This window comes from Oryzias latipes, chromosome 11, assembly GCF_053564925.1.
Source record: "Oryzias latipes strain Hd-rR chromosome 11, Olatipes_Hd-rR_3.1".
In the NCBI taxonomy this organism is placed as follows: Eukaryota; Metazoa; Chordata; class Actinopteri; order Beloniformes; family Adrianichthyidae; genus Oryzias; species Oryzias latipes.
This window is the reverse complement of record NC_136247.1, coordinates 29,103,640-29,129,588: the sequence shown is the minus strand read 5'-3', so window position 1 is coordinate 29,129,588 and position 25,949 is coordinate 29,103,640. Positions and strand designations below refer to the sequence as shown.

The 25,949-nt window shown below is 45.8% G+C and overlaps 2 protein-coding genes and 1 long non-coding RNA gene across 6 annotated transcripts; 1 reads left to right on the top strand and 2 right to left on the bottom strand.

Annotated features, from left to right (window-relative positions):
- Positions 1-1,596: 1,596 nt before the first annotated feature.
- On the bottom strand, positions 1,597-13,770 carry pbxip1a (pre-B-cell leukemia homeobox interacting protein 1a). Of its 4 annotated transcripts, none has more exons than XM_011480625.4 (10): positions 13,419-13,770; positions 12,747-12,874; positions 8,085-8,172; positions 7,938-8,005; positions 6,886-7,492; positions 5,734-5,943; positions 4,257-4,300; positions 4,080-4,175; positions 3,823-4,003; positions 1,597-3,589 (listed from the first exon to the last, which is right to left on the bottom strand). In XM_011480625.4, exons 2-10 carry the CDS (start codon positions 12,816-12,818, stop codon positions 2,643-2,645), a joined length of 2,313 nt encoding a protein of 770 aa, XP_011478927.1. In that variant the 5' UTR covers positions 12,819-12,874; positions 13,419-13,770; the 3' UTR covers positions 1,597-2,642. The 4 variants fall into 4 exon arrangements, with proteins under 4 accessions (XP_011478927.1, XP_011478929.1, XP_011478928.1 ...); XM_011480627.4 differs by having other exon boundaries at positions 1,597-3,586; XM_011480626.3 differs by having other exon boundaries at positions 13,223-13,441.
- A 1,696-nt stretch (positions 13,771-15,466) lies between these two features.
- Positions 15,467-17,438, top strand: cks1b (CDC28 protein kinase regulatory subunit 1B). The gene is made up of 4 exons (XM_023959722.2): positions 15,467-15,641; positions 15,790-15,873; positions 16,117-16,244; positions 16,702-17,438. The coding sequence occupies exons 2-4, from the start codon at positions 15,815-15,817 to the stop codon at positions 16,749-16,751; spliced, it is 237 nt and encodes a 78-aa protein (XP_023815490.1). The 5' UTR covers positions 15,467-15,641; positions 15,790-15,814; the 3' UTR covers positions 16,752-17,438.
- Positions 17,439-20,196: 2,758 nt separating this feature from the next.
- Positions 20,197-25,744, bottom strand: LOC110015844 (uncharacterized). Its single transcript, XR_002291104.3, has 3 exons — positions 24,159-25,744; positions 23,253-23,383; positions 20,197-23,157 (listed from the first exon to the last, which is right to left on the bottom strand). It is a non-coding gene; the product is annotated as an uncharacterized LOC110015844 (long non-coding RNA).
- Between the last annotated feature and the right edge of the window lie 205 nt (positions 25,745-25,949).

The window sequence follows — 25,949 nt, the reverse complement described above, 5'->3', positions numbered from 1 at the left end:
CCATCCTCCAGGCTGCATGTTTACATCAGAAAAACTGCAGACAAAAGCAGGAAGCTGCCATGCTGACCTGCAAAGGGCAAACCATGATGATGATGATGATGATGGTGGCACAAAAGCCCCTCAGTCTCTCTGCTGCAGCGATAGCATCAGGCCGGCCTGATGGAATCCAGCACGCCGCAGCAGTAATTCGTTTATAGAAAACATGACTCAAATAACGGCGCTGCCTGGGGACAAACAAACGCCTGCAGGGATCTCCTGCTGGAACCCAAAGGAGAAGCTTGCAGCTCAACGCTCCACCTTCTGGAGCTCGTTGGATGCAAACCTGAAGCTGAAATGTTTTCAGCAGAAACTCAGACAAAGACTGAGCTGCTGACGTCCTCCGTGACTGTTTGTGGCCTTTTCCCGCCTCTGTGTTTGTGCGTTTACCTGAGTTAAGCATCAGCCCTTCGGCCAGCGTGAGTGAAGCCTTTTTGACCGTTTTAGAAAGGAATAAATAGTAATGACACATTTGTTTGGCACCTTTTCCCCGAAACCCAAAGTTGACAGGAGAAAACCAAAGGAACGAGTTTAAAAAAATGGCAGCAGCCGTTAAATTTAAAGCTCCAAGCGGCGTTTTCTGGGCCGCAGGCGCCATCCGCCGTCACCGGCTGACTGGTCGCCTCCGGCTCCTCCCCTCTGCCATGCCGGTCAGAGCTGCACTTCATGGAAAAAAAAACATTTCTTGGCAATTCTGTTGGTTTGATTTTACATAGCAACCATTTCAGGTTTCCTTAGCAACAAAGTTATTTGTTAACCCCGCCCACATTCCTAATACGTTCTTATTGTATGTTGTTATAATAGATAACATACATAATAGATTTTGGCAATAGTTCTGTAAAAAAACATGGGGAACAGGGGAACGCCTCTTTAGCGAGCTCGCCACCATCACGCCGTTCAAAATCGACAAACTTTGAAACCAACTTCCAGGAGTTTGGAGGCGATTTATCGAATGCCCCGGAGTTTACATTTGTAGAAGGAACCAAAGGTCATTCATCTTTTCTGGGGGGGGGATTTAAGACGGCCTCTTCCCAGGGTCAAAGGTCAACAAAACGTTGGTTGTCCTCGTAGACTAAAGCTGGTGGCCTTTCTTCAAAATTACGTGACGATTGCACAAACTACACAAAACACAAACTTGTGGGAAAATAAAAAAAATTAAAAATCACCATATTTTAAATTTTATCTCAAAATGGCCGCCAAGCAGTAGGTCCTGTGGCCATCCCATAATAGTTCCAAAACTTGCTTTGGGTATTTCCAACACCTGTGTTTTGGTTTAGTTTTTTTTTGACCACACAAGCCTTTCTGGCCCCGTCCGTTTTGTAGATGGTTCCTCCCGCTGTGATGTCATCACGCTTTTTTTTTTTTTACCATTTTCATTTTTGGCGGGAATACGGAGCAACGTTTGGTGAGGTTTTGCTTTAAGGTGGAGAAAGAAAAAGAATTGTGAGAAACAAAAAGGTTATTTTTCAGATAAATGCTTCTGATCCGTCAAAACGACCGTCGCCGAGCAGATGGTTTGTTCCGATCCAAAGGATTCAAATAAAAATGTCAATTACAGACTTGATGGTGAAAAATTTATTGAACATTTATCTCCTAAAAACAGGACATTCTGGAGAATAAGAAAACAATTCTTCAAAGGGATCAATCACATCGTCCTGCTGCCCCACAGGATGCAAACTTCTGCGTTGAACCTTTCCTTCAAGCCTCTGGAGTCCAAAGCTTCTCCACGGGACGTCCAGCAGAGAAGAATGGACTGAAGGATTCTTCTCCGTCCCGCAAACTGCAGGCTAACTCTGTAGACGTCGTTTTCTCGCAGCTAAAGCAAATGAAATCAGACCTCATGGTAAAGGCACGGCAGCATTTTCCGACCAGCAAAACCACTGAAAAGGGTGAACATTCGTCACAACGCGGCTCCTCTGCTCATCACCAAGCCGTCCCGTCGAGAACCGAGACCTGCAGAGAAGCTGCTGCACCTCCGTTTTGGCGCCGCGCTTCAGAAAAAAACACGTTAAAATCCTAAACGGCTGCATGCACGTCAAACCAGAAGCGCTAAAGAGGAGGAGCAGCGGAAAGCAACACTGTCCCGGTAGGAAAAAAAAATGTGACCAGTCTGAATGTGACCTTTCACCTCCGAGGTTCTGGAGGAACATCCGGAACGAAAGCAGAGACGTTTCTGAAAGGTGTGAGGAAAAGTGCTGCAGTGATCTGAGGAACGGCCTTTCCTTCTGTCTCCTGACTCGGGATCATCCTGAAGACACGAGGATCGGTTCTTCACAGACTGACGGAACCGCCGTTCTGAGCAGAACCGGAGAGGTTCTGCAGAAACCTTTAGCTTCAGCTCAAACGCAGGAAGATGCTTCTGAAATACCGGATGAAGGAGTGGATTACTAGCAGACACTAGAACCATTTCCCTAAAGCCACGTGAACGTCGCTGACTGGAACATGCACTGGAACTAGAAGAAACAACATGACACTTCACTGAGGGGGCGTGGCCCCACTGGGTCCAGCATGGCGGATGAAGGTGGAACATTCTGTACCAAAAGCTACGAGAACTGCAGCCATGAAGAGGAGAAGGAGCGTCCTACGAGAAGCGCTCTGCCGGCGCTCTAGGCCGTGGCGGCGAACTTCCACATGGCCTCCCGCTCGAACTCCTCCATCTCCTCCTCCAGGGAGTCGTGGCGCGTCTGCTTGCCGGCCTCGAACAGGTCCACCATGTCCTCCAGCACGTCGGCCACGTCCTCGGCGAAGCTGCTGAAGAGCGCCCTGTCGTGGATGAAGACGCCGTCCTCGAAGAACTCGGCCGTCAGCTTCCTGATGCGGCTCTTGCTCTCGGCCGACGACCTCTCCAGCTTGCTCAGGTAGCCCTCCAGCAGCTCCTCGAACTCCGGCAGCTCCACTGGGTAGAGGCCCTCCTTGGCGGCGCAGTCCTCCAGCGAGCTGCAGCCCAGCTGGGGGCGGACGCTGCGGTGGAGCTTCAGCTCCTGGTCTTTCCAGAAGTGGCTGTGGTGCTGCTGCCGGGGGGGCTGCTGCTGCTGAGGATGAGGAGGGTGAGAGCGGCTGTGCCACGGCTTTTCCTTCCTGCGCTCCTCTCTGTCCACGCGGCGCTCGCTCTTCTTCCTCTCCCACTCGTCCTGGTGCTTCCTCCAGGCCTCTTTGTGGGAGTTTTCCTTGGGGGGCTTCCACTCCTCCTCCTTGCCCTTCCATCCTCCCTCTTTGCCGTGCTTCCACTCCTTCTTTTCCTCTTTCCTGTGGCCCTCGGACCTTTTGCCTTTGCCCTCTTTCCGCCTGGTCTCCTGCGGTTTCTTCTTTCCCAGACTTTCCACGTGTTGGGACAGTTTCCTGCGGACCTCTTCCAGGCCGTCCTGGAGCTGCTTCCTGTGCCCCCCGTCTTTTTTCATCCCCTCCAGTCTCTTCTTGCTGTCCATCAGCAGGCCTTTCTGTCGCTGGAGTTCTTCTTGGAGCGGTGCTCCTGCACCCGCGTCCTCCATGGCGTCCGGCTCTCCCGCGGCGACATCATCGGGCCGAGAGGAGGAAGGAGGAGGGGGGGGGACTGCTGTGGAAAATTCACAAACATCAGAGAATCATTTTAGGGTGGATGCATCTCTGGAAGCTTCTATAATAAACGTTCACTTAGAAATGAGTTTCAAGATACGTAAAAACGTCATTTAATAGGAAAAGCTTTGATGGTCTAAAAAGACAGACATCTAACATGACGGACATTTCTAATCTTTTCGTGGTTTGGTCACAGAGATCAGACCGAGCAGCTCAGGTGATTTCCGGACGTACCTGAGAGCCGGCTAAGCTCCGTCACTCGGGCCCTCAGCTGCTCCAGCTCCTCCTTCAGCTCAGGCAGAGACCCAAGCTCCTCCTTCAGCTTGGCGTTCTCCGTTTCTAACTCCGCCTTTCCTCTCTCGTCCCCGCTCGCCGCCGCCGCTCGCACCTCCAAGTCCAGCTCCTCCGTCTTCGTCTGGAAAACCCAAAACAGGACGAGCTCTTCAGCTTCTCTTTAGGGAGGATTGACCCCAACGGGACTCCGTACTGACCTGCAGCTGACTCTCCAGCTGACGGATTTCCTGGTTTTCCTGCAGCAGTTTGTCCATCAGTGCTTTCATATCCTGAGGATCGGGGCCGAGCCAGTCCTGGATGTGACGAACATCGGCATTGTCATCAGTTTGATTGTTAGTTTCTGTGGTTTGAAGAGGTTTTATGGAACAACAGACCTGACTTTGTTCTCCATCACTCAGCTCAGAGGCGTCAAAGTCACCTGTCAGAACACGGAACATCACACGTGTGAGCGCGGTATGATGCACAGCCGCCACCTCCCCTCCCACACCCCACAGCCCCAAAAGAACAGACTTCATCCCATTTCTGAATTCTAGACTCATTTTATGAATTAGATCCTCAAAATCAAAGATCTAAGATTTCGATTTCCTGCTCAGAAACCCAGCAAATCCTGAAAAAAGGACCAAAGCCTGATTCTGGGACTAGAACGGCCTCTTTCTGCAGCAGCAGCAGCAGCAGCCGTCACAATGGATGTGAGCTCTGACAGTAAACTGAGATCCAGCCGCCAGCGCAGAACCGCCGCTGCCGCCGCCGCGGGCTCTGCTCACAGAGGAAACCCGGCGACTCCCAGCAGCTTCGTCAGCAAAACCCTAAACGGACACAAGGATACGGCTGACTCCAGCAAAAGAGCAGCTGATGTGACCCGTAAACACCGAGGGTCACAGGAAACAAGGTGAGGAGGAGGAGCAACAGGTAGAGAGCCGTCAGTCAAACAGACGGCGAATCCTTTCCAACAAAAAGGACATTTTTAGATCCGTTTGGAGTTTTGTTTCTTTTCTTTAACATCAGATCAAATCTACTCTCACAGGGTGACACTCTGCCAGATCTGGTCAAAGTCGCTCTCTGAATTCTTAATTATGCAAGAAAACTGCAGAGCGATCATCCAAAGCTGCTTGAAGCTCCTTCAGACATTTCCCTGAAATGATTTAGCAATAAAAGCTGCAATAATTTGATCTCAAACCAGAACTGGTACCAAGTCCAGGAAAAGGCCTGGACGTCCTTCTAAAATACTAAAGCAGAAGAATCCCAGGATGATGGTTGTTATCATGTTATAACAAATGTTTTGGCTTATCTTAAAGAATGACTGCACAAAACTACATTAACTGTTTTTTAAAGTGTTCCCATTTATGCATCATAAATGGTTATAATAATAATATAGTATATAATAATAACAGTCAACTGCTAACTAATGCATTAAAAACACACTTAGTAATGCTTAATTATGCAGTAACTAACAATAATAATATAAACTGTTACCAAAGAAACGTTATGAAAAATCCTGGTGACCTTTTCCAGAGAGCGATGGAGAAGTGTTTGGTAAAGAATGTGGGATTTAACGTTGTGTTTATTATCAAGTAAACAAATAAAAAATCAGCTGAACTCGAGGTCATTAAAGACGGACTTGATCAGGTAGAAGCATCTGCTGCATAAAATAAAACCTGGAATTATTTGAAATGACGATTGTGGAGCGAAAACCAAATCAATCGGGACTGTTGTAAACAACAGTTGGAACAATAAAGTTGGCTCAAAGAGTTTGAGGTTATTAGCTAATGACAGTGATGGATTTGTGATCGTCGACGACGTTTGAACGAATGTTTGAAAAGCAGAAGTAGGTTTTATGAGAGGAGAACTCACCTGAGAGGAAAAGGGAACCTAAGAAGAGGAGGACCAGAGCTCCCACAATGCATTTGTTCACAGAGAACCAGGGCTTTTCCTCCCCCCTCTCCGGCAACTTCAACTCCACCTCCTCTTCGTCGTCGTCCTCGTCTGAAGTCCGCGGTCTGGCCGCATCGAAGGAGGCCACGTTCCTCCTCCTCAGGCCGTCGTCGAAGCTGCCGCTCGGGTCTGAGGGAAGGCGAGGAAAACGTGAAACCAGCAGGAAGTCCGTCTTCAAACGACCACATAGCGTAGCGTGTGAGTCCTTCAACTCCAGTCAATCATCCTCAGAGGCTCAGCTGTCCGTGTTCAGGAATGAGGAGCAGCTCTGTAAAGGACAGCTTGGAGAACAGGATGCCATCGTGGTTAAAAGCCTGGGTTTCCCCGGCGCTCCCAGCAGGGGGGGGGGGGCTTTACGTGACACATATGAAAAACATGCTGACAAAGCCAGAGTCCTGTTTGCTGCTCTGCTTTCTGCTAAATTCTGTCTGGACACAAATGGCAATGTCTTAATTTCTCCTGAAAATGGACGCCATCCGTACGTCACTAACAAATCAGAGTCCCTGTTTGCTCAAAGTTCAACTAGTTTGAAACTTTCAATGTCTGCAGGTTTTGTACGTGGAGCCGGAAGACGGTGGTTCAGGACTTTGGTAGCGGCCTGAAATGCACATTTACGCGCGTTTCCTCAGACTTTTCATTGGAAATGGTCGTGTGAAGGAAGCTTTAGTCCCAACTGTCCTTACAGGTGGACACGGGGGGTCAGCAGATGAAAAAAATGGAGTCAGTACTCGCACCTTACTGACAACTAGTGTGGCGTGAGGACAGCGTACGACAGCATCACCTGTACGTCAGGTGCGTGCACCTGCTTTAAGCCTTACGAATACGTCCCCGTACATTTACCAGATACACCACAATGCTACGTTCCGTTTAGGTGGCCATGTGAGCCTCAAGGGGACTGAAATACACCCCTGTCCTCCCGTCGACAGGCAACCGCTCCTCTACGACCCTCCACAGCACAGGTACAGGTCAACCCCCCCACGCAGGTGCATGCGACTGAGGCGTTAAGGAGGTATCAATCAATCAATACAATGATGTCAGACCAAGCAGAATTCATCTCCAGTAGCTCCCTACCTTCCTCCTCCTCCTCCTCTTCCTCCTCCTGAGTCTGCATCTCTGGCTTCACAGCAGCCTCCTCTTCCTCTTCCTCTTCTTCAGCCAAACCCCTGGTCTCCGGTGCGGGACCTTCATCATCCGACTGTCTGGTCAGTGGCGGCGGCGGCTCTTTTCGTTCTGGAATCACGCCACTTTCAGCCTCGACACTGAAAGAGCTGGTGGCTGTGATAGTCTCTGTGGGGGGGTCAGGTTCAGCTGTGCGGTCAGGCGTCTCCCCAACGTCACTTGAGGGAATCGAACCGGAGTCGGCAGATGTGTCGACCTCGGCAGGGGCGGAGCATTCCGCTGTGGGCGGAGCCAAGGACAGCAGCTCAGTTTCCACTGAGGAAACTTCAACCTCTGGAACATCGAGGGGAGCGCTCAAATCAATGTTGGTGACAAAAGACACGCCCCCCAGGTGCTCGTTGTCACTGGGGGAGGTGGTTACGATGTCGTGAATGACCGGAGGCTGACTCTCCAAGTCCAGGTCGGGGGGGTCAAGGGGGGTGCTAGGGCGAGGGCTCATGCGGGCGGGACTAGACGGGATGGGACCCTCGCTGGACTCGGGGGAGGTCTCTTGACACACCTGGTGACGGCAGACAGATTACCTGAGTTAATGTACCGGAGTTACTGATTCAGGTGAAGTTCAGGTGTTTTGACTCCGCCCACTCTGAGTGAACAGCCTTTTCTTCCTCGTCTGCTGACAAACAATTCTGGATTCTTTGGAGAAAACAACCCTGAATTGTTAAAATACATTTTATGATGATGTGTTTGCAGAACTGGGTTCCACTTAGAGCTTTTCCTATCCGTCATGTCTAGTCTATCGTGTGATTGGCTGAACATTTGAAGTGGGTGTGGCTAACGTCTTTCCCTCAGCAGCTCAGAAAGCGTCCGGGCCGTAGACGTTCCTCTGGAGTTCCGTCTGTCCTTGAACGCTACAGGAATGAATGTCCCGGTTGGGGATGAGAGATCTCTGTTCTTGTTCTCACAGCCCTGCAGGGCCAGAGCAGACGTCTGACCGAACCACCTACCTGATGGCCTTCTTCAGAAAGCACCGTTTCCACGGCGATGTCAGCCGGCTTGAACTCAGCCGCCGCTCCTACAGGAAGATGGGGGATCAGAGTGGGATCTGGACGGTCAGTGCGGGCTCCACAATCAGCCTGTGTGTGGATAAATACCTGCTACTTCCTCAGAGAGACTGGGGGCGTCGCCCAGGCTCTCCGTGCCGTCGTCCACGGGCCCCACACTCTCAATGGCGGCGGCCTCCTGCGTAAAGACATCAACAGACGGTTTGGAAACGGCGATACAAGCAGACACGGATGTACAAAAGTCCCAACTGCTTTGGTTTGATCCTTTTCAGTTCATCTCAAAACTCCACATTTAATAGAAAAAGTTTCCTAAAGGCAATATTGTATTTTCCGCTTTTATTTTGAAAAACCAACTTTTTACCTTCAGGTTTTTATTGTGTTTCGTGTTTTGATTCACTTATGCTTTATGTGATGCTTTTCATGTTTTTTTACGATGGGGACGCCGCCATCTCTGAACCGGATGTAACCAGTGATTGGTCCAAGTCGACGTTTCTATGGCAACCACTCTTTCCAATCAGGTCAGTTTATAATTTGAACAGCAGAAAAATGATCATGAAACAAAAATTAGGATTATCAAGAAAAAAAAGTCTCAGATCCAGAATGGTTCTTCTGACTGACAGCGGTTTATTTCTCTATAGACGTCTGTGGCATTTTGGCTTCTTGGAGCCACTTCCTGTTTGGAACGCCAAGAGGGAGGAGTCTCTCAGTCCAGTTCTCATTTACAGTCAATAGCAGTGATGACGTTCTCCCATTTCCTTCATTCTACGTTGATCCTGGTTTGACCCTGTAACTTTGGCGAAAACTACCACCAGTACACGCGTGTGGAAGCTACATCTACATGTGACAGCAGACACGCCGTTTGGAAAAGAAAGCAGTAGGGTTAACCCTAACACTGACCCTTAAAGGACACATCTATCCACTTCAAAAAACCAAAAGTGTGTTAGGAAACAAACGGAAGACAGTCGTCCAGGAAGTTAAAACTGGTCTGCCAGCAATCCAGAGCAGCGCCGCACAGCAGAGACGTGACCTCAGAAGGCGACGGCGGCGGGAATGACATCCGGAATCAAAGAGGAATGCAGGGAATTGGACAGCCGTGGTCCTTCTGGCGTGCCAAACGTGCACAGTGTGACGTGACACGTTAGCAGACACACCTCTGAGGTTTTTCACAATAAGATGTTTGGTGTCAGAATGACCCGTTGTGATTTTGAGATTCCATCGGCTTCCCTTGTCCTACGGGTCAAAACAGAACCACTCCACCACAGCCCCCAAAATGAAGCAACTTCATTGAATTTTAAAATGTAAAATCTATTGTTGAAACAACATGTTACTTTTTTTTATCATATTTTCTGTTACTCAACACAAAATCCCTTTTAAGCTTATTTCTGATTTAATTAAACTGAAAACTGGAAAAAAAAGTTCTCAATCTGGAATTTCCTTCCGTTTTCATATTCTTCATGAAGTGAATTATAAAAACCCTTTAATCATCCCGCAAAACAACAAAATGCTGCTTAGACTCTGTGTGTTTGTTTGTGTGAGTGTGTGTATCTGGATTAGAGTGTGTGTGTGTTTGTGTGGCCTTTTAACTCATTTCTTGTGTTCAAATGTTTTTCTAGTTCATGGGTCATAATGACCCAAAGGATGATTTCTGTAGCCTCGTGGCGTTTCGTCTCCATGGAAACATGAACTCTTTTTATGTTTTCTTTAGGAAAAGTCGTAAAATGTTTATTTTTCTAATTGTCCCTCAATCATCCTGACAGTAATTAACAGTCCAGAGAATTATATAGGACTTTATTTTAAATAGGGTTTCATTTTATAATCACAGACTCAAGGATATAAAATAATCTGTGACATAAAATGAAGGTTGAAGTTTTTCAGTGTGTAAATTCACAGGTTTGGGTTTACATGCAGCGATGGTTCAAATCGTGTTTTAAGAGCATTTTTAAAGGTCTTTCAAGGTTTTTATTTTTTGTTTTTTTGTTGAAAGGTCTTTCAAAATGCTTCTTCTAAAGCAGTGTTTTTCAACCTTTTTTCAGCCACGGCACACTTTAACCTTGACAAAAATCCCGCGGCACACCAGCATCCAAAAAAATAGATAAATAAAAAATAAAGAAAAGGCTCAGTCTTTATTGATCTACCGCCGCTCTGCAATCTCACATGCATTTTTGTGATAATTGTTGCAGAAAACGCTGGAAGCTGCAGCTGTTTTTTCTAAAAGATGTATTAAAAATTCAGTCAAAAGATTCAAAAACTGTTTGATGTGTGTTCGTTGTTTTAAGACGTTGAGAGGAGAGACTCATTGTGCGCTAAGACAGTCACTTTACTGCATCATGGGAGATGTAGTACCCGTAATCCGCCGACCGCAGAAAGACCAGCGTCTTTGAGCTTCATGGTTTTGTTCACTTGTTCAAGTCTGATACCAGATTCTGTGGAAAGCTACACCGCTAAAGACGAGCTTTAGCTGGTATTTTTGTTAGAACAGAGAGACTTTTTTGCGCTAAATCGAAACAAGGAAGTGAATACTCAAACCACTTCTGATTGGTCAGACTGATGACATGTGATTAAGCCTTCAAGAATGATTGGTGGAGACAGTTAAAGGGGCGGGACTTTTCCTTACACAGTTATAGCTGCAGCTAAATCGCGGTATCCCGTTATTCTTATCAAAATGTCTTTAATAGAATCATATAAACACAAAGAAAAAATAATTTTATGATATTTCATATTCTTAACTTCTCAGTGTTTTATCAGGACCTGTTTGGATGAACAAAGAGCTGATTTCCTGGAGATGGTAATTGTTTTTAGATCAGTTAATGAGGGCAATTTCTCACGGCACACCTGACCATCTCCCACGGCACACTAGTGTGCCGCGGCACACTGGTTGAAAAACACTGTTCTAAAGTACTGCCATGGGATTCGCGGCAAGATGGCGATGGGAGCAAACGTCCGGTAAGCGTTCTGCGCAACATAACCTTGAAAATGTTACTTTAGGACGGAATAGTTACAAAACCGACTCTCCACTGGATATCAAGATAAAACAAAGCAAGTTTAGGAGCCAACTGAAGATTGCCTAACAGGCCCAATAACTATACGAGCATGGCTACTAAACCCAATGCTAAAGCTACAGCTAATGCTAGAGCTAAAATGCTGTTTCCACATGACTACTGCACGCCTGAGGACATGGAAACAAATGCTAAGGGGACAAAAAACAGCGTGGCATCACCTTTGAAGCCAGCTGCGCCACAAAACAAGCTAAGACCAGATGCAACCCGCTCTCTCAGACCAGGAGAAGCCTCAAACGCCGCAATCTTGGCTGCAATTGAAAGCCTCAAAGGCATGATGATGGACTTTAAGTCGGAGCTGCAGCAAAACACTCTGACTATATCCACCATAGCCAAGGCTGTGGAATTAAACTCTGCTGAAATCAAAGAATGTAAAGACAGAAATAAAAAGTTGGAAGAAGAAGTGAAACGTCTGAAAGAGAAAACTGTGGAGTTGGAGCAGAGAACATCAGAGATGGAAAAGAAAACATTGGAATCGGAAAGATACAAGAGAAGATGGAACTTGAGACTAAATGGCGGTAAAGAAGAGAAAGGGGAAGACACTGGAGGAATTGTGGCAGATCTCATCACAAAGATCGCACCACCCTGGACAGAGAAAGTGGACAACATTCTGGACACGGTACACCGGCTGGGCCCAACCGACGTCAACCGCCCTCGTCAAATCATCATTCAGTTCACAGGAAGGAGATACAGAGACGAACTGTGGCGAATGACTAAACACCATCCAGTCTGTCCAGACCTCAACATCCGCTTTGCAGAAGACCTCATCAAAGAAGACAGAGAGGCAAGGAAAGCGGTGTGGCCCAAAGTTGAGCAGGCGAGAAAGAATGGTTGTAAGACAATGTTTCGTGGTCCTTATGCTTTCATTAATGGTCAGAGAGTCATTCCATGACTTTAGTTAGTCTTGCAATTTATTTAGTTAAGATGGTTATTGTAAATTCAAGGTTTTGTTGCTTAAAAGTTTTTGTTCAGTAATACTTTCAGCCTCATTTAGGTCTGTTAAGTTTGCCTTTTTGTTACATGTTGCACCTTAAAACAGGTATTTCTTTACTTTATTTAAATGCAAGAGGTCTGAGAGATCTAACAAAGAGAAAAAGTTTATTTGTTTTTTGTTTTTTTTTTATTTTGTAAAGGGAAAAATGTTGATTTTGATTTTTTTTTACAAGAAACGCACTCTACAAATGCAGATAAATCATTTTGGTGTCAGCAATGGGGGGGGACAAGGTTTCCTCCGTCATGGCAATTCCAGATCAGTAGGGGTCGCTGTACTTCTCCAAAACTTCCAAGACAAAATTGTGTCCCATATAGCAGATGAACACGGTTACTGGCTGATCATCATAGTAGATATTGATAAATTCCCAATATTCGAGACCATTTATTTATCTGTTGTACCCCCCTGCATTTTATTATAACATAATCCAACTCTGGAATTCTTGTTTCCTTATGTTATACTTTTCCCTAATTTCTCTATGATTATGACTATGGACAGGTTTATATATGCATACTGATAAGAATTTTTGTTTTGTTTTTTTGCTTCCTTTCAAATTGCAGTATTATTTCTTGTATTCGCCATATTTTGTTAATTTTATGTAAATGTTCTTGTGTTGTTTTGTATTGTGTTCAATAAAGCAAAAAAAAAAAAAAAAGTACTGCCATGAACCTGAGGTGACGTCATCGCGACTCCGCCCCTGCTCACCTCGGGAGAGAGGAGGGTCCAGCTGTTGGTTGAGGAGCCGCTGCTGCCGGTGCTGTTGCTGCTGTCCGACATCGCCCCCTTCAGGCCAGAATCGGTACAGCAGGAGGCTGGTTGGCTTTTCGGATGTTCTGCGCATGACAACAGCAGCCTTCAGTTTAACATACCAGAGCCGAGATGCCTTGTGGGACTTCACGGTTGCCGCTCCAGACGCGACGGTAGCGGACGGCGGAGCGTGCGCGGGGTTCTAAGCCGTTACGTAACCGGCGCTAAGCTGCTCTGCGCACCGCGGATAAGCGGCCGGTGGTCGTTACGCAACATGGTATGAAGCTGCTGCGCAGCGGAACATTGCAGACATCTGGACTTCTTCCAATAAATCTGTAATCGATCATTCTGTCTCATGATCCATTCATCCAATAAACCGTTATCGACCGGAGCGAGAACGCGCTGATCGAGAGCGCGCAGAACGCCATCCTCACCTGTCCACCGGGGTTCCCTGGAGAACCTGCACCGGTCTGAACCTTCACTCCCGGAGATAAACAAAGGAGCCCAAAAACTCCCAATCCCGCACTTCCGTGTCCCCGCTCAGCCCCGCGCCTCACAAACACGCGCTAATCCCCCCCTCCTCCTCCGAGCCCGGAGCGGCGCTGTCAACCCGGGCCGACCCGGTCCTACCTGCTCCTGTGGACCAGAGCTCTGCAGAACCTTTTCCTGGGTCTTTTCTGCCAAAGGAGAACAGATTTCTCCTCCAGAGAACTCGAAAACTTTGGGAATTCCAAGCTGCGTCACATCAACCTTGAATGCTGTCCTCCAATGGGATTTCAGCAAACGCCTGGGAGCGCCCGCCCCCAAACCACTGACGGGCCAATCAGACGGTCACGTGGTGTCACGGAGAACGACATGCAGGCCAGCGTGATTGACGCATCCAGGTGAAAACGGCAGGTGAAGGCCGAGCTTCTTCTTCTTCTTCTTCTTCTTCTTCTTCTTCTTCTTGGTGGGTTTGGTTGAAAGCGCGCGCCGTGGCGTGGGGGCCCTTCCTTCCCTCCACATGTATATATAGGCGGGTGGGAGCAGGTCCCGGTCCAGCCCGGGACTGACACGTCTGCAGAACTATATTTGACTGTGGGACTTACCCCCGTGGAGAACCCCTGCACTCCGATTTCTCCTCTGCAGACACTTCTGTCATCATGTCAATCATCTGAAACCCACAGGGTCAGAAAATGACAGGATCAGTCAGCGAAAAGAAGAAGAAGAAGCAGAAGAAGAAGCAGACATCCTTTTCCATGAGAACACTTCTCGGCCTTTTATTAAACTGTAATGTTTAAGTAGAACGTTGATTTTCCTGAACCGTAATAAAGCTTTTTAGTGGGAACTCAACACACAGGAGTCCTCTGAGGGAGTCAGAACCTCCCTCACTGTAATTCCATCCATCCCTCATTCCCATTTAGGGTCATTTAGAGCTAAACAACCAAGATATTGCCCCAATATAAACCAACTCATGAATGTACAGGAACGCCACAGCCGTCTTTTCTTCTAGAAATCATTGCTGTGACAGAAGAAAGCTCACACCTCACTTTTCTGTCCACATTTACTGAAATCAAGTTGGTTTCAAGTTATTTTGTAGAATAAAACAAACAAGTCAGACAATCCCTTTTCTCTTATAGAGACCGGTAAATTGAATTTGAATAGTAGGTCGGCATCTAAGTGATAAGATATGTATTTAAACAAATCAATACTAAGAGTGGTTAGAAACAACAGAAACTGACAAGATTGTTGGGTACAAAGGGATCAAATTGACCCAGAAGTAAATAATCAGTCTCTGGTAACCTTTGTCTTCCTGTTGTGTCTCTACTGTCTGTGCATGTATGTGTGATGCAAACAAACATGTTCAATCACACGCGTGTTTTTACCAATCCTAATTGGCAGAAGGTGAACCACAGTGAGGTTTATGTTCACTAAACACATGATAACCCTTTTTTCACGGCACTGCGAACATGCTTTAGTAAAGTAATGACAGACTTTGATATGACATCAACGGACAAGACCGTCTGAAAGACCCGAAATGTCAGGTTTGACTCTTTTAAAGCACTTATGTCCTTTAGACTCTTTTTTTGTTACTTAAAAATAAAATCAAGGAGTTTCTCTGTTAAGACGCATTTCATTTATAGTGCAATAACAGACGTGGATTGTTTCCATTTTAGTAAAAAAGTTTATGATAAAATTGGACTGTATCGCATCGCCACAAAGCTGGTTAAACCTTTGATATTTTAAACTCATGGACCACGTATGGAGATGTGTTTGAACCATGTCAGAAGAAAGGTACACACTCTAAGCTAAGCGTTAAAAATAAAATAATCCAAATGATTTGCAATTATTCTGTGGACCATTGCTTTTTTAAAGGTTTTTGAATGTGATTCTGATAAAGAAATGGTGTTTATGAAAAGTTTTTAGATATATTCATTCATTTTTGTTCTTATTTTAGCTATTTTAACTGTGGATTGTAAATTATTTGTTTTAATGAAAGAAGGAACTATGACATTTTTATTAGTTATTTAGTAAATATTTGTAATTTTATTAGTAGAAAATTCTGTATTTTTAAGAAACTATTATTATTTATTTATTTATTATTATTATTATTATTAATGTTTCCAGACATTGACCAATTAGAAAGTCGTACACACAACGTCATATCCATAAAAAGTGATGTCATATCCGGCCACCAGATCAGCTTCCGCCGGATTGGCCAATGGGATGAAGGCTGGCCTATTTGAATGATCAGACGGCGGTTTCTCACGCATTCGAGAGGGAAACAAGGAAAAGGAAGTAGTTCGCTGTTGTGGAAACGCTGGAATACCGCTATACTGTCTTACACTGCTTAATATACTCCGCTTTATAAAGGTAAATGAGTAATCACATTCTGTGTCGTAGTTGCAATCGTGTTCCAACTTTTTGGGAGTCTTGGCGGAGAGCGTTAGCTAGCTTGCTAACTTTAGCTAACTCGTTAGCTGTTTTTATTCCAACCGCATGTTTGTCACTTTCTCCACAGTTGTGTGTTTCTACGGGCTTCCACGATGTCTCACAAACAAATATACTACTCTGATAAATATGACGACGACAAATACGAGTACAGGTGAGGTCTGGCTGACTGACGCGGACGCTTCTGGTGACACTGACAGGTCATTTATTTAGTGACGTTATGAATCACTAATTCTTGGCTAAAACAACCGGCGTCTCCCTTTTCCTTTCTGTGTGACTTTTATTCAACTTCTAAATAACTTGCTAGTTTGCAACAACATACAAAGTTTGCAGAAGAGGATGGTCAAAATCCATGATCCACTTGTTTAAACAAACTTTATTTAATCCTCTTCCAAAGACATGTCATGCTGCCCAAAGAGATCGCAAAGCGGGTTCCCAAGACCCATTTGATGTCAGAGACGGAGTGGAGGAATCTGGGCGTCCAGCAGAGTCAAGGATGGGTGCATTACATGATCCACCAACCAGGTATTAAGTTAGTTATAACCTATATATTATATAAAATATGGCTTTTTTTCTCTCTAAACGCTTCTTTGATTTTTTGGGATGAAAAGTTCCTGAAATGTTGTCAAAAAGGAAACTGGATCAATAAATCGGATGTCTGAATACGTTTCCGTCTTGATGCTCAATTTTCTTTAGTTTGGTTCCATGATAACTGATCAATAGATGTGTAATGTTTTACATTTTGATAACTGAACCTTTTTATATTGTTACAAAAAATGCTTTTCTTATGACATCCTTTAAAATGAGTCTTTTTAATCATCCGACGAAGCTCTAACCTCCCCAGCAGATGCAGGCCTGTACATTAGTTAATCCAGAGACACTGAAACGGATGAACCCTTTTCCGGTTTTTGCTAAGTCTGTGGTGAAAACGGGTCGACTGAGCACAGGGTGACCTCCTCTTCCTCACGTTTCCCCCCTCCAGAGCCACACATCCTGCTGTTCAGACGCCCTCTGCCGAACCAGAAGTCATAAAGGATATTTTCTGGGTCCTGCAGAGATCAGGCCTCCAGCTCTACGCTCAAAGTCGCCACAGCTGCCGTCAGATCACCAGGCTGTTGTGGTCAGTAACTTGCTTTGATGGAGCTGGACCAGGAGATGAACTATTACCTTTACGAACAGAGGATGTGAAAGCCTGTGTGTCCAGATGAGAAGAAGGGGAAAAAAACAAAACAAAGCGCCGCTTCTTTAGACGAGACGTTTGCATGTAAACAGCAACACACAACTGCCTGACACTTTGGGCCCTTCTTTCTAGCCCTGCCTGTGTATCTCGCTGGACCTGCTGGGATGTTCAGTCTGTAGAATTCATTGCCTTGTCACTCCGGTGAAACTTTCCTTTTTGTTCTGGGAGCATCCGGCAGACTCGCAGGGCCCTAAATGTAGTTTTGATTTTGTACATTTGTGGTTTGAAGCGACATGTTGCTGCTTGATTTAAATTACAATGTCAGTTGTACCTTAAAAAAATATTTTCATGTCCCCCCCCCCCCCCCCCCCCCCCAAAAAAAAAAATCTGCGACAAATTCAAAACTAGTTTGGATCTGGATTCCGTGAAAACAACTTGGTTTGGGCTTCCTGTCATGAATCTTTTCAGTTGCTGACTACCAGCTTGGTATTTATGAAATGTTGCTCTTTCTTTAAATAAATGTCAAGTTTTAAATCTGATTTGGATTGGTGCAGATTTGTTTTGAATCTGGATTGGACGTGGCCACACCGTGTCTGAACGGTCTCTGTGGAACAGAGTGCACCAGCCGTGCTTGGTTTCATTTTCACCGGTGTGAAGGCCCGTACACACCGGGACGAATATTCGCCAGGCGTTATTCGCCAGCGTTTTTCGCCACGTTTTATGTTCGCACCCAGGCGATTTTCGCTGACGATGAGCCGAGCGAACATGCAATTTCCTTCCCTGACATTAGATGGCGCTTAATGTAAAACAGAAATACTCCTGTACACAAGGTGGCGCTGCGCAACTTCACGCTTCTTGAAGTCGCTTTTCACTCAGAAGAAGAGAGCAAATATTTACGCGCTTTTCAGAATCATACAAAGAAAACATGAATATTTCAAGCACCAGTCCCAGTGTGTACTGGCCTTAATAGTCTGTATAAAGTCTCCCTCAAACAGCTATTCAGAATAATCAAACATGTTTGGAAAAAAAAACAAAGGTTTTCTTTTTTTTTTTTTGAAAAAACAGGAACCTACTTTTCTAATCTCATCTGTTCCATTTTTAAACCTCAAGTTTTCAGAACAAAAAAAATAAATTTAATGTGTTTTGGTGAAGTAACTGCTTTCAACCTTTTTTCGTTTTTAAACCCCTTTTGGTGTTTTATTTTATTTTGATTCTGTCCCAAACCACATATTTGTATCTTTTTATGTTCCATCCTTAACATTTAGCTTCAACTTTTTATCCAGTTATGCCAAACGTCGTATTTTAAGGATTTTCTAAATCCTTCGTGTTGTTTTGAAACCTTTTTCCAGAAATCTTTCTTTAAATAAAAAATCTTAATCTTTTACAAACTCTGAACTTTGCTGCTTCTAATAGTTTTCATGGGAAACTATGATTTTTCTTTCCATTGTTTAGGGACCAGCCAGCAAATCTGCTTTGAAATTTAACTGAAATATTTTATTTTGAAAGAAGTGACCTGCAGTTCTACCTCTGTAACTGTAGGGGGCAGTGGAGGACAGGCAGAGCAGCTAAGGTCATTTTAGTGGACTTCAGGACACTTTTTTTTTTTCTTTTTAGATGTTTAATTTTTCTCCTTATTTTGCCCAACTGGATGATCATTTTCTTTGTGGCTTTTCCCCCCTTAAAGTTCTTACCAGATAACACCTGCATGTCGTTTTAGCCACAATGGGGGGGGGGGGGGGGGGGAGTTGTGCTCCAGATGCATGCAGGCAGACACAGCAAGGCACCATGGGTAGTAAGTGCACTCTGCAAGGCATTTTGGGGCAATAATGATTTGTGAATCACTGGGTGATGTTCTGGCCATTTCTGCAAAATGTTGGCGAGGTAATCGCTGCGCTGTGATTGGTCAGCAGTTCCAGTCTCATCCTGGAGATGCAGATGTGTGGCGGGGAGATGCTTGACACTTTAAGGTGGGGGGGGGAAAGTGTGGGGATGAGCAGAAAACTGCCTCCTGTGGGGAATCTGAAAGGCGCTCATGATTCATCAGGCTGATGACCTTTTCCTGAAAACCTTTCCGGCTGCAGATTTCTTAAAGATGATTAGATTCTTTCCAATGTAACTGGAATCCTCTAGAAAAATAACTCGCACTCTTAATTGTAGTCCAATAGTCCCTCCTCCTCTAAGTCCTAAATTCCCGTTGGTCTCGTCCGGGTTGGTGAATCCCGCCAGAGGCGGAACCGTTCCTCAGATCCACGTTTGGTCTCTTTTCCATCACATTTTGGTCAAAAACGCACAAACCCCATTGTTTTGTTCTCGCCTCATTACAAATTTTCAGAATGAGTTTTTTATTCGTGGCTCGTGTGGAACAGCAATAAGCAGGTCTGAGGAGCAGAGAGGGTTTGTCCCGGATCTGAGACAAACATCTCCCTGATGGGCGCCGTCACGTTTACAGTCCACACTTTAAAGTCAAAGGGTGATGTTGTTCACAAAAACGGTGAAAATTTGAGGTCAAATGAAGGTTCTCCGCGCGGTGGGGGGGTTCACATTACATCTGAACCCCTTTTTTACATCGTACCTGGGGTTGGGGCGGGGGGATGCCCGGAACTCCTGGGTGGTGGTGGGGTGCTCGTCTGGGGCTGTGGGCGTCCTTCTCCGGTGGGGCCCTGCGTTGGGCTCTTCCGGCGCGGCGGGGGGGCTGCTCTCCTGGCTGGGCTGGGGCGGCGCTCTCTTTCCCTCCGTGCCTCCCTGCTCTCTGGCTCTGGGGGCCTTGCGGCGGTCCTGCTGGCCCTGGCCTGGGTGGCGGGCTTGGTCGCCCGGGCGGTGGTTGTTCCCTGCCGGTTCCCGTGTGGCGTTGGGGGGATTCCGGCTGCCGCTGCTGCTGCGGTGGGGGTCTTGGTATGGGGATGGCTGGGCACTCTCCCTCCTTCTTTACACATTCCTCCATCCATTTTAGAAGAACATAAACACTCACCTGAGCACAGGTGTTAGCTCACCTTTGCACTAATAGTTTGCGTGATAGAATGAATAAAATATTTCACACTAGTTGGTTTTAAGGCATAAGTATGCGTGTGAACACTATCTGTTTTGTGTGCATGTTGACATGTGGACATTATTGCAGCTAGCAGGTGTGTTGATAACATTTGAGTGTGTGGATAGGCTCCGCCCTTTTTGTACTACATTTGAACCTTACCATAATGATTAACAACCAGTAAACTTGTTGCTGTATGCTGCTTCATGGTCTTACCCACCTTCCCCTCCTATTATCAACCTCCTACCCCCCCCCCCCCCCCTCTCTCTAACGTCCCTCCCTCTTCTTCCCCTCTTTCCTTTTCCGTCCGGTCCAACACCAAAGATTTTCAAACATGTTTGAGATTAATAAAGTTTGGCCTCAATTACAAAAGGGGTTTATTCAGACATACCTTTGGTTTGTCTGAAGATTAATAACCCCTCTTGTTAAAGCAAAATATGTCCAACACAAGAGGCCCTCAGCTCTCGTCTGTCTGCCCAGTTGTTGGACAGGACAAGTTAAAAAAAAAATCCAATGAAGGTGAACTGTAGACGAGGATCTCTCAGAACGAGTTCTTTAATTATTGATTCTTTCGTCTGCCTCTAAACACGACGTCACTGAGCAGAAACTCGCTTTTCTTCTCCCAAATACTTTAATTCGCTTTGCCGTCCAGATTTTTAGAAACTTTATTAGTCATTAGCACGAATACGACAAGTGCTCTTTGGTCAGTTCTTTACGAAAAAAGGAAATATTTGCAACTAATAAATAAAAAGTGCATTTTCTTCAGACTGAGAAATGAAATCCTCTCCAAATGTTTAGAGGTCCAAACATTTAGAGGACCTAACAGAACCGATCCATTTCCCCAGCAGCAAACACATGAGCTTAAAAACAAAAATCTGCTCCAATTTAAAGCAAAAACTGGATTTCTGTGTTTTCAAACGCTGAATAAAAATACTGTTAAGAGGAGCAACGGCCAAAAGGCTGAAACTCTGCTTTTGTTGTACCTCTGCCAGTCTTTGTGTGCTGCATGAGTGAAGGAGAGCCTGGTAATTAAAGCCAGCTCAAATTGGCTGAAAGACAAAGGGGCGGAGCTTAAACACAAAGAATTGCCGCCGTCAGATGAAAGCTGAAGCGTTTTTCTATTCTAATGCTGCAGGAAAATTCACAAAGTCTACAGAAGTGATGCACTCCCAGAAAAACATTTCCTTCACCGTCCGTTTGTGTGTAAATTAGGAAAAAATGAAGGATTCCCTTAAAAAAAAATGTATATATCACAGACCACTGGAACCGGGACAGAACCGGGACCGTTAGCTGCAGGTTTTTCTGTGGATCTTGAGTTCTGTCTGAGGTGTTGTAACCTGTCCACCTGTGTTAATGGGTGTTGAGCTGGACCTCCATGTTGGACGGGTTCTGGGTTTGTGCTGGTACTAAAACCTGAAGTCTGCTTCCTGCTGCGACTCCCATCTTCCTCTGCTTCATGGCTGATGTTCCAGTTTGTTTGTTCATCTGCTGGTTCCAGTTTTCTGTCAGACCTCATTCGCTCACAGCAGATGTTGGTTCTGACCGGGTCCGGTTCTGCTGGAGGCGTCCTCGTCTTTCCCATCAAAAACCCAGTTGGTCACCTAAATACTTCATTAGCCAACTATTGCAGTGATCTGGTTTAACTGGGATTATTTGAAGTGGGTTATGACGGTCATAATTAATAAAACTGGAGCTTTACACATAAACTGACCTGAATAGAATTTATTGATTGATCATAAATCTTTACTTTTTTCAGATTTTACATTTTTACATCTCCTATTCTGGTTTTAGAAACAACATTTACGCATCAAAGAAAATACATTTAGAAAAATTCAATCAATTCAAGAGAACTTTCTATGCTGTCCATCCGTCCAGCAACCATCCATCCATCCATCCCACAAACCTCCATCCATCCATCCATCCGTCCAGCAACCGTCCGTCCATCCGTCCCACATCCATCCGTCCAGCAACCGTCCGTCAATCCGTCCCACAACCATCCATCCATCCATCCATCCATCCATACCTCTCTCCGTCCATCCGTCCCACATCCATCCATCCGTCCCACAACCATCCATCCATCCGTCCAGCAACCGTCCGTCCATCCATCCATCCATCCCACAAACCTCCATCCATCCATCCGTCCAGCAACCGTCCGTCAATCCGTCCCACAACCATCCATCCATCCATCTATCCATCCATACCTCTCTCCGTCCATCCATCCATCCATCCATCCCACAAACCTCCATCCATCCATCCGTCCAGCAACCGTCCGTCCATCCGTCCTACAACCATCCCTCCATCCATCCATTCATCCATCCATCCCACAAACCACCATTCCTCCATCCATCTATCCAAAACGGCTTAATCCTTTCTAAATTTAGAGTTGCTGGAGCCTATCCCAGCTACTGTTAGGTGAGGGTGGGGTTAAACCATCACTTAACTCATTTGTTGACTTTTAGAGGTAAAATCTTTTTTTTTTTTTTTTTTTTTAGTCTTTCATTTTCTTCCATTTTCATCTGTGTTTTTTTTAACCTTTTTAGTTTGAAAACCAAAGGAAGTGCTGGTTCAGTGACGGACTTTTTCAGTGACTTCATCCACTTAAGTGCAGCTTAACCTTCCTTCAGGAGGTAAAGCACTAAGTCAACCTCCCCCCATCACCGCGGCTCTTTAAAAAGGTCGTCTAATGGAGTCGGCCGGTCAGGCATCGATCCAGGCTGAGGAGCAGCTCCAGAGGCGTGGAGATGTTGGGTGGGGTGAACAACAGCAGCCGGTGGCATTGATTGACCCTCGCAGGCTGCGCTCAGTTTGTACAAGACCTCCGCTATGAATCGGACTATTGGAAAGTGGAACAACATTGGCAGCGAGGGCTCCATCTGGTTGGGCTTGCAGACGCCGGTGAAGCGAGTCTTACAACAGAAAAATCGCTAACGTCTGTCAATAAGAGCAGCAGGGGTCAGGCCTCCTGTCCTGGAAATGCTGCCCTTTAAAGGAACGCCACGGCGGTCCAGCACCTCCTGCTTCCTGCAGGTTCCATCCAATCTGACGTCAGGACTCCTCCCTGCAGCCTTTTCAAAGCCCGCCTTAAATACTGACGTTCATGTGGAAAGTGGGCCATAAATCAATTCTCACATCCAATAAGCACTTTGTCTTGATTTTCCAGCGTGGCGGATCCTTCAGGGGTTTTTAACAGTCCTATAATTCGAGTACAGGCAGAACGCCGTGGAGCCTTCGGTCTGTAGAACAAAGCCATCCAATCAGAGGTGATTCACAGACTCTGCGGTACAAATGAGGCTGATTAAACGGCACCTGTTGGGAGCAAATGGCATACCTGTGTGCATGCATGGCTCATTGATCCATCTGAGGAGGACTTCCACACGGCCTCCATGGGGGAGATGCTGTCTGGACCTGAAGCCTATTGATCAGCATGTCGGGTCCAAAGTAGCCTCTCCATCCAGGCCCCTTGACAGTAACACACTCTCAGAATGACAGTAATCAATGGAAATGGTTAAATGACCTCTCAACTCAGATGTTATGAACTGCCCTGGAACAGCAGATTTATCACTGTGGATAATGGCGCAGCGGGTGACTTATGGGCTCCTGAGGCTCCTTCAGTACAAACATGGTGTCAAACCGGAGCTCGGTGTTTATGGACTGAACCAACAGTGTCCCCAAATCTTCTTATTTGCTGTTGTGACTGAAGGACCTTGTTGCATGATAGATGGACAATATGCCAGCAATTTTCCATCTTTCACTCCTCTCAGCTTGAAATCCTAACGCATGTGAGTGTGATGGGGAACCATAGCGACTAATCAGGACGAACGATCCGTCTGGTGCTCAGGGCTGATTATTTCAAGGAGGAGCCAAAGTACTCCTGCTAATTTTAGTACTCCTGCTCCTCCAGTTTGGCTCAAACAGAACATGAAAGTTAATTTACACTCAAACTGGAAACACTGACGGCTTCAGACCCACTTTAGATACAAACTGCTGTGCAGGCGGGACACTGATGATTGACCTGAAGAGCATCCGAGAGCAAACCTCCCACCATGTGGGCAGGCTTTAAACCTTCACCCACACAACTAGGAGATCCATGGAAAGCCAACCATTTCCAAATAAACCCAGGAGCTGCCCAGGAACACAAACCCTGACATGCTTACTGAGGGGCCACCGGGGCTGATGGGTAAAGCAGCACCGCTGGGCTTTAGTCCCATGAAGACGATGCCTCTGGAGTTCTTACCACGTTCTGTTTTCTGGTCATGGAGGACATCGTTTCTGAGTATTTCCTTGTTGAAATCTCTGCAGACAAACAGATCCATGAACGTCTTTGCTTTCCTCGTCTGAGCTGGAATCTGGATCTAAACTGGACGGCTGGATAGCTGCCGCTCTGCAGAAACTATGTCCTAGAAAACAACACAGATATTTGGAATATGTCTAAAAACATCGTCATCGTCATCAGACCTCTTCGGAAACCGATCAGAAGATGATCGGACTGGGACTTGACACTGTTTTCTAGGTTTTAACTCCACTTTATGGTTTTGTTTAGGTTTGGAGATTATAGTTAAACTTTTTAATAAAAAAAACAAATCATGTTTTAACATGGATGAACAATGTCTGCAGCAAACTAAACTTTTCCTTTCCAAAGTGAAGAATGCAACATCGAAGAGTCAGATATGCATCATAAAATGATCAGCTGTTCATCAAACATGGATCAAGTTTGGGCTTCAAATATCACTAAAGTGTCTCTAATAAGAAACTTTAGAGGTTTTAAGAATAAAGTTTGTGAAAATATGGCACAAAGCTTTTTACAAACTCAAACAGCATTCTGTCTTTTATGTGAAAAAATCTTTTTAATAAATCTTTAATTTGTAGAGATAAAACGGATCAAACAAAATCTTGATCAATAAAATCAAACCAAGATGTGCTTTTTAAATCCTGTTAATGTCGGTGTGAGAAACCGTCGTGGTTTTAGTTTCTCAAATTCTGCTCAGGGAAAAACACCCAAATTATGTTTACCGTTGGGGGGACACCCCCCCCCACCCCCCCGTTCCAGAACAAACCAGGTTAGGCTCATAAATGCAGATTGAGCTTCAACCAGTGAATGAATGTAAAACCAAACGTCACATTCAGCCTGATTAAGCAGAAATGGAAAATCCCAGCAGGGTTCCCTGATTTGGGAGAAGGTCTGACAGCAGACGAGGTAAAAGTGTTGATAGAGAAAATGAAAAAACCTCCTTCACTGATGCTACAATCATTTAACTGTGAACAGGTTTCTGTGCTTGCTGTGGTGTTAAAGTCCCCAAAATGTCAAATCTTTAAGCGATTTCTCAAGAGAAAATCCTGGTCATACGTTTGCTTCAGCTTGCAGTGCTTTTACACTGAAAGGTCGTGTTCTTTCTAAAGCTGCGTGTTTGCAGACGGCGTCATTTCAAATGAGAAGGAAAAGGAATTTGTTTGTCCTGCTGGTTTGGAGGACCTTCAGATGCGGAGAAGAATTTCCCCATTGTGGGATAAATAAAGTATCAATTATTATTATTATTATTATTCACACCAAACAGCTCAGTGTGAAAACGCCTGAAGCTTTAGACACATGAACCTGAGTCCTGGATGTATGAAGGTGGATGTGGGTGTGTAGGTGTGTGTAGGTGTGTGTGTGTAAAGCAGCAACACCTACAGTCTGAATCCTCTGGTCAGTCAGACTTTTGGCTCCTGCAGCTTTTCTCATGACTCCGTCTTCCTGGAGGAGCCGTCGGGCGCTGTGGTCTCCTCCTGGAGGAGCCGTCGGGCGCTGTGGTCTCCTCCTGGAGGAGCCGTCGGGCGCTGTGGTCTCCTCCTGGAGGAGCCGTCGGGCGCTGTGGTCTCCTCCTGGAGGAGCCGTCGGGCGCTGTGGTCTCCTCCTGGAGGAGCCGTCGGGCGCTGTGGTCTCCTCCTGGAGGAGCCGTCGGGCGCTGTGGTCTCCTCCTGGAGGAGCCGTCGGGCGCTGTGGTCTCCTCCTGGAGGAGCCGTCGGGCGCTGTGGTCTCCTCCTGGAG